At 37.5% G+C, this 16,438-nt stretch overlaps 1 protein-coding gene across 1 annotated transcript in view; it reads right to left on the minus strand.

Moving 5' to 3' along the window:
• The window catches only part of LOC146620904 (voltage-dependent N-type calcium channel subunit alpha-1B-like), a 149,221-nt gene that overhangs the window by 46,035 nt on the left and 86,748 nt on the right, over positions 1–16,438 (minus strand). Inside the window, 3 exon segments of the mRNA XM_085367722.1 lie at positions 267–348; positions 3,538–3,624; positions 3,813–3,928. Coding sequence (XP_085223848.1) covers positions 267–348; positions 3,538–3,624; positions 3,813–3,928 — 285 coding nt within the window.

Raw genomic sequence — 16,438 nt, forward strand, 5'->3', positions numbered from 1 at the left:
CCATGTGGCTAAACATGTCCCTGCTGGTACAATTATGGAGGGGACCAAGTCCTACAAAGTCCAACATTTCAAAGCAACAGCCATATAAAGACCCAAGGTCTTCCAGCACGATATTGCAGTTTAACAAATAATCCAAATTAATCACATAACCTGTCAGTGGTTTTAATGTTACAATTAACAGATGTAAATGTTTGCAGTGGGGACAATTGATATGCTGTGTGTTTAACATACAGAACCATCACAAATCTAAGGCACTGTCCTCACCAACAGATGAGATGTCAGTAAAGTGGTCCTCCCCTTCCTCTGCATTGATGAGATCATTCTTACTCTTCCTGGTCCGTTTTAGCACTGCAAATACATCAAGGAAACACAAAAATAAAAAAGGAATATGAACTAAGTCAGAAAGCAGCTCATATACTTTAATATTATATTATTAATAATATATTAATAGTCTTCTGGTTTTGTTTTGTTTTGGGGGGTTTCCTCACTCTGCCACATGCCACGCAATATTCAGTTTTTCAGCTATTGTGCCTTGACAGAACTCAATAATCCAAAGGAGGAAATCAAAGTTGATTCTGTTTGTCTGGAGACGGCATTTTCAATGGGAAAAATGTTTCATCCAGCACAAGCCATAATAATATTAAATGCAAAAGGGTTTGCACAAAAAATAATTTCTATATAGTCCTTATATATAGTCCTGTAATGGGCCTACTTCCTCCCTATCCAGTATATTGCACTGATCACTAAACAAATGGCAACTTGCCTGTAGGTGTAAATAGGCACCATAAGTGTTGCTCTTCTGTGCTGTGCCATCTGCTTAGCCAATTTTTTTTTTTTTTGTTTCTCCATGGTATAATTCACACCAATTCTCTTGGCAGTTGTGTATACCAGTGGAGCTAATCCTTGGGGTGGACCAATTTTGGCATAGAGGGTTGAAAGCCCAAAGAATACTCTATTTTGAAAAAATTGTGTCTGACCTGCTCCAATACTCCTCACAAATAAAAACTTACCAATAGTGTTTACTTTAGGAGCAATGGTCCTTCTGTCCTAGATTGCCTGGATCATTCTTTATGCATGTTCCCGACTTTGACAAATGCCCAGCTGGGATAACCACATTTAGTTATGAATGATGTTTATCAATAGCAAATCTTAACTCTTTTTCTGATGCTTGACTTTTCAGGCATTGACAATGATTTTCAGTACTGATTGGATTTATATATAAAACTATCAGCAACAATATTAAAATTTACAATTTTTGAAAGTCTGAAAAAGATTAGGTTCAAGGACTGGACTGAGTGAAAGAAGCCAATGTCCAAAGAAAAAAAGTATAAAGGAGCTTTAGCAAGGAGAACTATTCCTCTAGACCACAAGAGCGTCTTTTGAAGCAGTATATAAAGAACTGAGGTGTGGCTCAAGACTTTTTCACAGTACTATAACTGAACTAATGAATATGGAGAAAATAGAGAACTACAGAGCCATTAGTTCATTTACAGTACTTTTACTGTTAAGTTAGCCAGGTGAAATTGGGAAGCTGATGGTGGATCCATGTTTCTCTCTGTCTGTCCCTTGCATGTGAAATAAAACTTAGTTCCAAGAGCAGACATATTTGGTTGGTGTTGAGGGTGTTCCTGTTGTGAAGCGCACCCTTCACAATCCTGTAATGTCTTAGAGACTATGTGCACTGCATCAGCAACTGGAAGGCAAAGTGAAAAGAGACATAACATCCTAAGAGGCAATTGTTTCATATGCCTCCATAATGGTGTCTCCCACATTCTCCATTCCTGTGTTCAGGAATGTGGTGTTTTGGAGCCCTCTGGGTTGAGGACCAAATCCAGAACCTTGGAGAATTTTGGGGTGACAGAACTGACAGTATACCTTTAACAGTTCTTAAACAGTTATGCCTTTTTAAGTATCTTAGGAAAACCATACAGACTAGGTGTCGTTTCCCCTGTGTTATAGGGTCTGGTGAATAGCATTGTCTTTTTCTGCTTCAGACTGTCTATATGACAATAAACATTATCTAGATCTTAGGAGAACAAAACAACCTCTGGGTAAGTGGATGGCTTAACACAGAAGATGTACGTCACCAGACCAGGAATCTACCATGTATCTGCACCTTCAGGCAGGCTGCCATATTTCCAATTGCAAGGGTGTCCATACCCAGGACAGAGAGGAACACTGGTTTGACCATGAGTGATTTACCGTATTATTCGGACCATAAGGCACACCAGATTATAAGGCACGGGTCTGTTTTCATACATAAAGTGCACTGGATTATAAGGCGCATTAAGCGAAACAAAACAGTCAGATAGGTCAAACTTTACTGAACTCATTCTTCTTTCTTCCTCCTCTTCCGTACCATTGATTCATTAATATTGACTTCTCTGGCAGCTGCTCCATTCCCGTGTTGTTGCAGTATATTAATGACTAACCACGTATTGTGGATGGATTACCTCAGTTGTTCTCCTGATTCCTGACTGAAGTTTGGGCCGTTTATAGCATCCTGCCATGCCATTGCATTTGTTCCTAACCATCGGGAACCCTCAACTTTTATTGAGTGGAAAAAAGTTTGAATTCCTCCAGCTTCACTGTGTTTATATTATACTAACATAAACACAGTGAATGCTAAGCTGTGTTGTCTGTGAAGGTTCTCAGTCATCCAGGTCATTGTAGTCTAAGGAGCTTAGAAAGAAAAGTGTCTGGACTTCTTTAGGTTGCTTGAAGACGTTTCACCTCTCATCCGAGAAGAACTGAAGAAGCCTCTCGGATGAGAGGTGAAATGTCTTCATTGAGAAAATTAAAGGATTTTAAGTGTGCCTTATAGTGTGGAAGATATGGTAAGTGAAAAGGAAAACAACCATAACTAAACCAAGGAGGCAGCCTTACCATACATATAAAACTTAAGAGGAAAAAAAACAGAGGCCTCCAGTTTGGTTTATGCAATATTTATCATAAAAGACATAAGAATTTAGGTTGTACAAATATTTTCCATTCTGCTGACATAACACCCAAATTTGCTCTACTGCTGTTGGCGTTCTGTAAAATAACACAGTTCAAGTTTGCTATTGAGAATTTCTTAAAAAGGAAGAGTAAAAAACAGGACGGTATTCAAATGACAGAAAAGTGAGTCACAGCTGCATGAAGGGCACTCATATTACAATGCTAACTTCAGTGAGCCTCCTTCTCTCTCCTGCATTTTGATCTCATTGGCCTTCCACCTTTATAACCATAATAAAGGTTAATTGTAATCCTGGGTGAGTTGCAGATGAGAGCTAGTCTGGTCTATGAGCACACATGTAAACATACACAGGCACATGTATGCACAGCCACATAGCCACACACAAAGCTATAATAAACATAAATAGTTTTTTTTTAAAACCTAAAAAATATGGGACCTGTAAGTCTTATAATGTGCATCCAAAGATTTTTATATTTCAGCTCACTTTTTATATTTAACTTCTTAATGATGGTTGCATGTTGTTCTAAATGTAAATGTTTTCAATGTTGAAAACTGATTCTGAAGATACCAATCCTCACCAGAGTTGTTGTGTTTTCGTTTGTACCATGCTCCATCCAAAGATTTCTCTTCTGCGTTCTTGTCTTCCTCAGCCAGCATCACTTCTTCTGCAACACAAATTATGATAAACAATTATGTCATAATAGTGCTAACATCAAGTAAAGCAAAGCTGTTATTGAAATTCAACGGTAAAAATCAGTATATAAATATATATATATAAATATATATATAAATAATATATATATAAATAACTAAATTTACACCTGCAGTGTAAAGATATGATTGTGTTTCTGACCCGCTTTGCAGATCCACTCCAGGTACCCAGTTAACTCTCTCTCTATTTGCTGTTGTCGGCGAAGCTTCAAGAATTCTTGCCTCTTCTCCACACGCTCTCTCTCCTTCGCAAATTCCCTGAAAAAAAACACAAATACACACACATGCACACACACACACACAAAGAAAAGTTATTAAAACTGACAAGTCAACATAGACCCTGGAGCATTCAGCTGTTGATGGGTACACAGACGGCGGTCTTCCAGCAGGTAAGGCAAAGTCCCTGTCTAACCCTCACACTAAACTGAAAAATGGTCTTATACTGAGACAACCAAATACTATCTGTCACAACGGTAAAACACACTGTTCTTTCTTTTACTAATTGAAATGAGATTATCTCAAGTCACAGTCTGATGATGTTTGACTTGGCCAGTTTTAGAAAATATTTGCAATTTAAAACCAGTGACTTCATCTTCTCCTCATGGGCCAAGACAGAAAAAAGATAAGCTAAAAATAACATGCACATTGGACATACTCGTGCTTTCAGATAGAATGGGTTCCATTAAATACCCTGCACTGTGAACAATATATTTGTTTGTATTTGTGATAGTATAGCTGATGATAGTAGCATACCACAATGATGGGGTTTTAAAAAACCCACTTTAAATTTTACACGGAACTGAAGTTTCCAGCCAGTCCTTAAATACTGAAATACTGCTGGTGACTGATGATAGCAAGAAATTATTGCCAAATTCTTTGACCACAAGCAGCTGGAAAACCTCTTACACAGTAAATGTTAGTTTTCCGTTGTCCTGTTTCAAGATAAAAGATTTATTTGCAACAATGGCAGTGGATTATTTGAGTTTGTTGGACTAAGGTCTTATTGGATTCTAGGGAGACTGGAGGTCAAGTAAATACCTTTGTGGTGTTCCTGAAGCACCTGAGTAGTTTTTGAGGTATGGCATTTTGTTCTTTCTTGCAGACTCCTGCTGTGAGGAGTACCAGTGGGGAGTGGGTACATTTGGTTTGCAGCAATGTTTTTAGTGGGTGCTAAAGGTCAAACTAATGACAAGAAACAGGGTACAGGGCTCTGGGCCACTGTGCTACCTGTCAAGTAGGGTGGCTGTCAATTCATTATTTGTACAGTCAGCATACTCACATTAAAAGAAAAGAGAAGCATATGAAGGAGAAAGAAGGAAAAGGAGAGAATTCTTAATGTCATGGAAAAAAGCAAAAAGACACTGATGATAGCATGACTCGAAACTGTTTCACTCACATCTGGAACTAAAAACTGCTGTCTGTGAACTGTAAAATGCATTTATGACAGTGTGTAAATCTAAGTAGCTCTAGAGCAAGTGGATTTTATTTATCTTAACAAAATAACTGATAAGAAAACATCAATAAAGATTATCCTCACTGGTAGACCTACACCTTCTCATCGAGACACACAGGAGGCAGCAAAGAGGTAACGTAGGGAAATTTTCAATCAAAAGTGTTCAGGCAGGCATCCAATCTTTATGTAGTGTGCATGTCCTCTCTAGCCCATAGCATCCCCAACCACAAGGTGCACTAGAGAGGTTGCATAAAACTGCCTTGACTCTGAGAGAGACTGGGATGAAGGTCTGCCTTTCCTGGTGTGTGCTGATTGCAAGGCGAAGCAGGAATATCACGATTTTAGTGTGTAGTATTTAGTGTTTGCACATAATGTGCGAAGGCCCCTCAAAGTGTTGAAAGAGCAATTATTGGCTGTCAACGCACCTCCTCAGACTAACGTCCTTAATTTCGTCAGAGTTCAGAGAACTGCTGCACCATGTCTGTTTTTTTAATTCACTCTACAGTTTAGTGTTTTCTTTTCTTTCCTGGAAGAGTGGAGTTGTAGTAGGTAGGTAGTTGTAATTAGCTGTTTGTAAAATTGTAAAATAAATGTATTTAACACACAGTTGTTCTTTGGAGACTCAGCTTATGTATGTGTAACCCAGTGTTAAAAACGGGATTAAAAGCATAAATATTGATATACTTTTGATTAAAATACTCATTTCACAATGGGAATAAATATTGATAAAAAGCAATTAAATATAATAAATACTGATACAAAGCATGTAAACAAAACATAAGTTTAATTAATATGTGGATAAATGGTGTGGAGGCAGGACTTTTAGAGCGTTCTTGTCAGACAACCTTGGCTCCTACGAATCTAGAATCTGTCTGATCTGGCCCATATTTCCCTTCTGTTCTGGTATTGTTGTTAAAGGTAACTATACTGCCTATACTACATACAAAGAAGGCAAGAAGTAGTGCTAACAGGCCTTACATGCCCACTACCAGTATTTCACCACCAGTGCTACATATGGCTTGTGCTGTTGCCCTCATGTCCCCTCCCCTTAAGCCCTTGCAGATATGGGTCCAAAAAGCTTAAATGTGAAGAAAAGTGCTCCCATCCACCACTGCTTTGTTTTCCACAGTGGCAGAACAACTAAATTAAATCCAAGCTGAAACTAAATCTGCCTGCATAAAAACAAACTGCTAGCTGACTTTGTCACTATCTTTAAATTTGTCCTGTAAGCTTTGCGCCAGACTGACAGCAGCCAAACGCCTTTCTTTCCCTTATATACTTGCCACATGCAGTGGTGCATCTAAAAGGTCACTCACGGTGTATTCCACTAAATGTATTTTTAAAAGTAAAAGTTAAACATCTTGTTTTTCAGATATATAATTAATGTTAATTATGTAAGTCTACTAGTAAATGATGATATAGATTTAAACTGCCTAGTTATACACTGACCAAGATGTGTGATGTAAGTCTGTAAAGGTTCTCATTCATCCAGGTCATTGTAGTCTAAGGAGCTTGGAAAGAAAAGCATCTGGACTTCTTTAGGTTGCTTGAACTTAAAGAAGTCCAGACGCTTTTCTTTCTAAGCTCCTTAGACAATGTGTGATGTAAGAAACTTTTAATCACCTATTTACCACATTAATATGAAAATTTTAATCATAGGCAGTGGAACTCGTGTTATGTCCTTTTGAATATAACAGGCAAATTGAATAAGTGCAGGTTTAACCAACAATTTCAAATTGGTAAAGTAGTCTAACTATAGTTAGACTTCAATTCAATTCAATTTTATTTATACAGCGCCAAATCACAACAAGAGTCACCTCAATGCACTTTATATTGTAAGGTAGACCATACAATAATACACACAGAAAAAATCCCATATGCTCATATGATCCCCTATGAGCAATCACTTTGGTGACAGTGGGGAGGAGAAATTCCCTTTTAACAGGAAGAAAACTCCAGCAAAACCATACTCGGGGAGGTGCAGGGCCATCTGCCATGACTGGTTGGAGAGAGAGAAGGAATACGGATACAAAACATGCTGTGGAAGACAGCCAGAGATTAATAACCAAGTGTGATTCAATGCAGATAGGTCTATTAAGTGAGAAAGGTGACTGAAGAAGAAATACTCAATGCATCATTGCGGTCTTGTCGAGTACTGACAGGGACTAGAAAGAGAGTGTATTTCTCCTATATTGGCTTCCCTTCATTGGTTCCCTGTTAAATCCAGAATTTAATTCAAAATCATGCTCCTCACATACAAGAGAAAACCGCAGAGTCCAAAATTGCTTTGGCAAATATTAATTCAATATTAATTTTAGTGACCTCCAATTGTAAACGGGTGTCATAACTGCCAATGTGATTAATTTTATTGAATTTACATTTAGCCTTAGCCAGCAGTTTCCCTCAATGTCGCCTGCTCTGGCCCCTGGAAGACAACTGACTATGGTTACTGGTGTCTCTTGCTTCTCATGTCTCAGAACAGAATCACTAATTACCAGAGTTTGATCCTCGGCGGCTGTGTTGCCGAGTGGGGGAAAGCAGTTAGACACATGAACAGCTTTGTCGTGGACCAGGGGCTTCTGTTTAAGACTATACTTCGTCCTTACCATCACCCAACCACCCTTTTCTCTGGCTGCATGGCACAGTCTGCCAGGGGACAGCTAGTGGGCCTATGTTACCTTCTGCTGTAACTATAAATTAGGCAGTGAATACACAGAGAGTGTGCTTGGAAGCATGTGGAGATTACACTACAAAATAAAACGTTATTAATAAGTTTTGTATTAAATTGCTACGCAGATTAAGCTACACAAAAACACCACTGTGTGTTTATACAATTCTCTGCATTTAATTATTAGTTATTATTAATCTCTGGCTGAGTTCCACAGCATGTCTTTGTCATGTCTTCATAGACTTATCCCCAACTTGTTGCAGCAGATGGCTGCCCCTTCCTGAGCCTGGTTCTGCTGGAGGTTTCTTCCTGCTAAAGAGACTTTTTCCTCATAGTGCTCTACTAATGGTTGTTGGGGTTTTCTCTTTATTATTGTAGACACTTTCATTATAAAGCGCACTGAGGTGAGGCAACTGTTGTTGTGTGCTATATAAATAACATTTAATTGAAGAATTTTATTCAATTAAGTTCTCTTGCTACATTAATTTAAATTAATTAATTTTTATTTTAATTAAAATAATAGTAACTTTTAAACTGTTCTCATTTATATTGTTATATACTTAACATCGTTTTTTAAGTCACCAAATGCCACTGGTATGCAAATATAAGGTACATAGTCAAGGATAAGTCTTTAACAGCAAGTGTAAAAAAAACTTTACCAACATTCTTGACATTTTTAAGTTTAGTCAAAGAATGCTGCAATTGTTCATTTAGTTTTTTGTCTTTGAATATTGTATATTAATCAACAATCACAACTTAAAATTTATTGTTATATTTTGATGGAATAGTATAAATATTTCAAAATAAATTATTTTCTACATACTAGTTTTTCTTCACTGTTTTTGAGCAATCCTCTGACTTTCAGGTAGGACAGAATGAGACTCATAAGTGCCTACCAATGATGCCAAATGACAATATAACAATTAAGTGCATCAGCATGAGAAAAAATGTCATGATTTATGATGTAGTTTTAATCAAATCATGTAAACATAAAATAATTCAAATTCTTGGATGACAAAAATGGGAATGTCTGTCCTGCAGATGGCCAAAACTGCTTTTAAATTAAACACATTTATATGTTACATGTTGCAAAAAAACATATTATTGTGAATCATGTATTACCAGGTATGCTTTTAATAGGCATTATAAGGCACTTGTTATTACAGGATTTACACATATAAACATGTTTGATTCAACCAAATTAAGCAACCAATGCCAGATATATGTCATCTATCTTTGTTACATTCACTAGGCTAACTGCTGGCATGCTGGCTATTATTATATGTAACAACATATTTAGCAATTACATTACTGATGACCAGAGATGGGCAGTAACGCGTTACTGTAATCCGATTACTTTTTTCAAGTAACAAGTAAAGTAGGGGATTACTATTGCAAAAACGGTAATTAGATTACCATTACTTTCCTATAGGAATGCTGCGTTACTGCGTTACTAAAACCGTGGGCCTTTCTCAATATGCGTACTTATGCGTACTTGCGTTCTCGTGTACTCGTGATACGGCATCAGTCGGAGACCAAGTACTGTTGAAATTCGAAGTACGCATCAAGTCGAGAACGCGAAAAAGTCCCGGATGTGTTCTCGCTCCGCCCGTTTTATCGAGCATGCATCGGTGTTGACTTGTGGGGACTTGGTACAGCTTAATATCCCAGAATGCATTTTGTCCAAAACTCAAACGCGGCAATGGCGGACGAGCGGGGCTAAAAACTTTTAAATATTACTCCTTCTGGGTCACAAAATTATTAGTTATTTTCAAGCGAGAATGTAGCTGTGTAAACTTCAAATATCTGCTCGATTTATCGAGATATCATATATTTCGAAACGCGCTCCGACGTTTTCGCAGACGTCTGTGACCCGCCAGCTCCACAGCAGACAGCGAGGTGGAGGATTATTACAGCTGGACTCCCGGCACATCGTTTTCAACCCCCCCGCGGTCTTTCGCTACTCAGGTTAAACAAACCCCAAACCCCAGTAGCTGTCTATTGTATTGAGTGTCCACTAAAACAAAAATAAAAGCGTTCTAACATCTCACCTGCTTGTTTTTATTAAGGTATGTACATGTATGTACATGTACACTATTTTTATTAATAGAGATTTCACTACTGAGGTTAAACATGATATATAAGTCACTTAGATCACTTCTAAATGTTAATGTTTGGTTTATTTCAGTGTTTTATTTGTTCCTGAGTAAACCGGTTTGGCTGTGATTAAAGTTAAGCTTCATTACATATTACTCACAGTTAACCCTTGAGCATCCCTCAAAATTTATACCCATCTGTGCCCCTTCGTACCCACACGGGTCCCCTGACAAAAGGTGATATAGCAATATCATATATGAATTTTTTTTCTGATTTTTTTCACATCAGATCTTTTAAACAACTTCAGACCTAACCACAGATATAAAGTTTTTCATTATTTTTTAAATATTTTTTAGGTTTTTATGGCTTTATTGTCATAAAAAACCCTGTTTTTTGGGGGGGAAAAACCCATAATATGCAATATTTTCAAAAAATGACTTGCAAATGGAAGTATTTGGCATGAAGTTATTACAGCCTTGAATAGGTAAATAATTCATAACAACATTGATTTGAATGCATTATTATTTTTGGAGTAATAAGAGTTTTTCAAATTTACACCCATCTGTGCCCCTTCGTACCCACACGGGTCCCCTGACAAAAGGTGATATAGCAATATCATATATGAATTTTTTTTCTGATTTTTTTCACATCAGATCTTTTAAACAACTTCAGACCTAACCACAGATATAAAGTTTTTCATTATTTTTTAAATATTTTTTAGGTTTTTATGGCCTTATTGTCATAAAAAACCCTGTTTTTTGGGGGGGGAAAACCCATAATATGCAATATTTTCAAAAAATGACTTGCAAATGGAAGTATTTGGCATGAAGTTATTACAGCCTTGAATAGGTAAATAATTCATAACAACATTGATTTGAATGCATTATTATTTTTGGAGTAATAAGAGTTTTTCAAATTTACACCCATCTGTGCCCCTTCGTACCCACACGGGTCCCCTGACAAAAGGTGATATAGCAATATCATATATGAATTTTTTTTCTGATTTTTTTCACATCAGATCTTTTAAACAACTTCAGACCTAACCACAGATATAAAGTTTTTCATTATTTTTTAAATATTTTTTAGGTTTTTATGGCTTTATTGTCATAAAAAACCCTGTTTTTTGGGGGGAAAAACCCATAATATGCAATATTTTCAAAAAATGACTTGCAAATGGAAGTATTTGGCATGAAGTTATTACAGCCTTGAATAGGTAAATAATTCATAACAACATTGATTTGAATGCATTATTATTTTTGGAGTAATAAGAGTTTTTCAAATTTACACCCATCTGTGCCCCTTCGTACCCACACGGGTCCCCTGACAAAAGGTGATATAGCAATATCATATATGAATTTTTTTTCTGATTTTTTTCACATCAGATCTTTTAAACAACTTCAGACCTAACCACAGATATAAAGTTTTTCATTATTTTTTAAATATTTTTTAGGTTTTTATGGCTTTATTGTCATAAAAAACCCTGTTTTTTTGGGGGGGAAAACCCATAATATGCAATATTTTCAAAAAATGACTTGCAAATGGAAGCATTTGGCATGAAGTTATTACAGCCTTGAATAGGTAAATAATTCATAACAACATTGATTTGAATGCATTATTATTTTTGGAGTAATAAGAGTTTTTAAAATTTACACCCATTAGTTCCCCTTCGTACCCACACGGGTCCCCTGACAAAAGGTGATATAGCAATATCATATATGAATTTTTTTTCTGATTTTTTTCACATCAGATCTTTTAAACAACTTCAGACCTAACCACAGATATAAAGTTTTTCATTATTTTTTAAATATTTTTTAGGTTTTTATGGCTTTATTGTCATAAAAAAAACCCTGTTTTTTGGGGGGGAAACCCATAATATGCAATATTTTCAAAAAATGACTTGCAAATGGAAGTATTTGGCATGAGGTTATTACAGCCTTGAATAGGTAAATAATTCATAACAACATTGATTTGAATGCATTATTATTTTTGGAACAATAACACTTTATTGCAAAAAAACAAACTGAACTGACCTGAACAAACTCAACAACAAACTAAACAAAGATGTAATTTACATTATCATACATAGCATGAACCATAAGATGGTTAGATTTTGCAGACAGGACATATCTTATATATATCTTTGCAGCAGTTACGATAATAATGTGCTGTTTGCACAATGAGCACTGCTTCAGCTTTTTGGAACGCTGCGCTTTCTCAGCAAAAGCCTCCCCTAAATTGACCGTGCGCTTTGTGTTGTGCATGCGCGCATCTGTTCATTTCGTGGCATCTGTGCAGAAATGACTAGTAAGACAAGTCTGCAAACTATTCTCACAGACTTCAAAGGTGCACCTGAATTAAAAAATGATCATCCTCTATCTTATTGGATAGACGATGATCATTTTCTGTCTCTCCCTCCTGTTCCATTCCTGTGACACTGGGAAACTGAACTGACCTTAGCAAACTCAACAACAAACTGAACAAAGATGTAATTTACATTTTATAGCACGAACCTCTAGATGGATGGATGTTGCAGACAGGACATATCCTAACTTTTGCAGCCGTTACGATAATAATGCGCTGTTTGCAGGATGATCACTGCTTCCAAGCTCCCCTAAATTGACCGTGCGCTTCGTGTTGTGGTGCGCGCATCTGTGCATTTCGTGGCGACTGTGCAGAAATGACTAGTAAGACAAGGCTGCAAACTATTCCCACAGACTTCAAAGGTGCACCTGAATTAAAAAATGATCATCCTCTATCTTATTGGATAGACGATTATCTTTTTCTGTCTCTCCCTCCTGTTCCATTCCTGTGCCACTGGGAAACTGAACTGACCTTAGCAAACTCAACAACAAACTAAACAAAGATGTAATTTACATTTTATAGCACGAACCTCTAGATGGATGGATGTTGCAGACAGGACATATCCTAACTTTTGCAGCCGTTACGATAATAATGCGCTGTTTGCAGGATGATCACTGCTTCCAAGCTCCCCTAAATTGACCGTGCGCTTCGTGTTGTGCGTGCACGCATCTGTGCATTTCGTGGCGTCTGTGCAGAAATGACTAGTAAGACAAGGCTGCAAACTATTCCCACAGACTTCAAATGTGCACTTGAATCCAAGAAGATAGAAAAGGATCTCTCTCTGTCTCTCTCCCTCCGCTCTGCTGACTTGCCTGGGAGAGTAACGACTGCCCCTCCCCCTCTGCTCAGCAAGCAGGTGGCTGTTTTCACACCCCTCCCCCCCTCTGGCTCAACAAAGAAGTGGCTGCTTTCACACCCCTCCCTTCTCTGCACAATGAGCCTTGTTTTTGCCCTCAGCCAAGTCAGAAAAATAACATTGACAGAGGTTCAAAGAAAAGAGAAAAAAAACGAAGCAGGCTGCCGTTGTTCACTTCAAGGAGGCGGCTCTACGGGCTGTTTTGTTTGCGACCGACACACACACACAGTATAAATATATTCTCAATCACATTCACACCACTCTCTTATATCAGTTCCACTACATCAAGACTATTTTATGGTGGTCAGCTGTTTTATTGTCATGTATTTTGCATAATAAGATAACCATGTCCTGCATTCAAAACCACTGAAAATGTCTATGGTGGTGCTGTACCTAATATTGTGCTCATTGGATCCAAAACATATTTTTCCTTTATTTTGAAGGCAGAGGCTTAGATCCATTAGGTATTCACGAGAAAAAAATTATCACATGTCAGGATTACAGTATATCGAAAATATGTGATTATAATGGGAGTCAATGGGGCCCAAGCGGGTACAAGGGTGACTGCAGGGGGTACATATGTGAATCTCCTTTACTATACACCACACCATAGAGGGGATCATTGAATTTAAAAAATAATCCTAAAACACACATCCTGGCCAAGTTTCATGCAACTAGTCTTTAAAATGACTGATATATTGAGAATCAAAAATCCAAAAGTACCCAAGCGGGTCCCATTTTTCCCTAGGGGAGCTCAAGGGTTAAATTAAGAGGGGACCGCAGTAAAAACTCCGGACCTGTGACCAATGTTCCCTCTAAGCTGCGCACGTGCGCAATTCCGCATTGCTGGCACGGTCTCTGCGCACAGAAAATCTGCATTGCGCACAAAAAAAAAATCTAACCTGAATTGAAATTAAAATTAAAACTTTAACAATTCTGTTTTGTAATGTTAGTCAGTAAGTGACTGGCTGCTCCCGTATGGGATTAGAACGATGCCACCTTATCCCATAGTTTAGCCGATGCGTATATACGCAGCGAATCAACGGCATTGACAGGCTATGACAGCGTCCTTACGTGTCGACACCGGTGTTTTAGCTAGCAAAGCGGCGTGGCTGATGTGGACTGAAGCCACGTTAATGACAACGTGTACAACCATTGGAGATGTGAGCAGGACAGACAGAACAACTGACGGAAAAAGTATGGACTTTATACCAGTTTTTAAATTGTGTTTATAGGCCACGTAAAACCAGAGTTATGATAAAAATATCTGCAATGTTTGGTTTCCTTCCTGAATACTGTCGTTGTTTATATTTACTGCGGGAAGAAACGGTAAAAACGGCGTTTTATAAGAAAAAAGGCTTCAAAGCCTGTGAGCAAAAACAAACTCCACCCCCCTCTCCCTTTCCTATTGGTCCAAAAAAGTACCATGTCGACCAATCAAAAAATGATATGGCAATGTGGCATCTAGTTGTTAAGAAACGGGGGGAAGTTTTAGGAGTGAGGTGGTGTTTTGAGATGTGAGAGATTTGAGACGTTTAGCGCAAATATTGTGTAGTTAGTGTGTAGTGTAGTCAATAGTTTTGTTGTGTGTGTCAGAACAATGAGGCGACTGCTGAATGTTACAGGTGTTACAGCAGTGATACATCTCCTGTTGTCAGGCCTGCAGGTATCAGGCTGTTGTTCTCCTTTATCTCATAGTGGACAGAAATTATTTTTGGAGTGGCACAAATAATTTGTGTGGCATCAAATTTGATGCAGAACAGCTGATTGTTCTCGAAATAGTTTGAAATGTTTATTTAAAAACGCCTTGCCTGCGTTAAAAAAAAATAGCTGTAAAAAACTTTGTTGTTTGCCAAACTGAGTTACTTTTTTGAAGAAGTAACTATATAATTAACTGCCCAGCATTGGTCATTATATACTATACTTTGCAGACAGATTCACAGACTCTCTCCCAGACCACAGACTCATAATACAAGTCAGAGCTTTATAAAAAAGAAAAAAAAGGAAAAAAAAAGTAGTAAGTTGTGTTTTCGAAATTGGAGTTCAAGTTATTTTTTACTTCCAATGGTGTTAACATACTACACAGGACTAGATTTTTTTTTTTTAAATTTTCATTGTAAGTGGGCCAAAGCAGTTAATTAAAAGTATTCTAACATAAATGTAAATGCTGTAATTTGATTATTTTAATAAACCATGTAACTTGGATGGATTCGATGCTGGCATGACCACAGTGCACACGTCTGCTCTCGCTCACAGTGGTCCAAGGGACCGCTCAGGGAGTTTGTGTGTTTCGCTCAGACACGTGAAAAATTAGAGGGAACATTGCCTGTGACATCATCAAGTACATGAGTCCATACTCGCGTTCTAGGCAAGTCCGTACTCCCGTGCGTTCTCGCCGAGAACGCGAGTACGTACTCGCGTACTTGAGAATTGAGAAAGGGCCTGTGATTTTTTTGCGAGAATGTCTCATGACAGTGACGTAAGCAAGTGCGACGTTCGTAATAACAGCTGTGTGCAGATCAACAATGTGATAATATATGCAGCGTTTAAAGTGTAGAAGTACTGACCTTATTTTGAGTTTGATTCCATAAAAAGTGACAAAAAAACATTAGTGTCCATTGTGCGTGGGAAGAAAACTTCTTTTTACAGCGAAAATATACCCCTAAACTTCCAAGCAAGCACCGAGTGCGCTAAGACATAATGGGAAATTCACAGAGAAACTCACGGATTCTTCCACTGACCACTGCGGCACACCTGCACCAGGGTAAACCTCCGCCTACCCTACTCCTGCTTTACTGGTGAAAATCACCGTAGTAAATAAGCACAAAAACAATTGAAACTATTCCATACCGTCACTGTCATTATATTATGCTGCTATTCATACTGTCATTATATTAATGCTGCTATCCTGTATATATTGTACATACTATTGTTTGAGTACTTACGATTGTTTTTTTGTACTTTTTATATTTTACATTTATATTTATTATTGAAACTTGCACCAAGGGAGTGGCACTCCAATTTCGTTGTACTCTGTACAATGACAATAAAGGCTATTCTATTCTAGAGCAACAGGACCGCTAGTCTTTGACTTTATTTATTTTCTGCTGTGTTTTACTTGCATCTATTTGAAAGAGTGAGTGTAAACACACACAAAAAAAACATTTTATGTGCTGGAATGTGCAGAAAATAGGTTTAAATATTAAACAAATTTCTTCCAGTCAGAGAATGTTGCATATAATCAAATTTTTTGCTTGATGCATAAAGTTAAAAGATTAAACGAATAAAGCAAGTTTTAAAAAGGGACTTTTCCATTTGATTACATTTTGTATG

This window comes from Diplotaxodon limnothrissa, linkage group LG12 (assembly GCF_057381915.1).
Source record: "Diplotaxodon limnothrissa isolate DT_005_m linkage group LG12, D_limnothrissa_male_GT1.1, whole genome shotgun sequence".
In the NCBI taxonomy this organism is placed as follows: Eukaryota; Metazoa; Chordata; class Actinopteri; order Cichliformes; family Cichlidae; genus Diplotaxodon; species Diplotaxodon limnothrissa.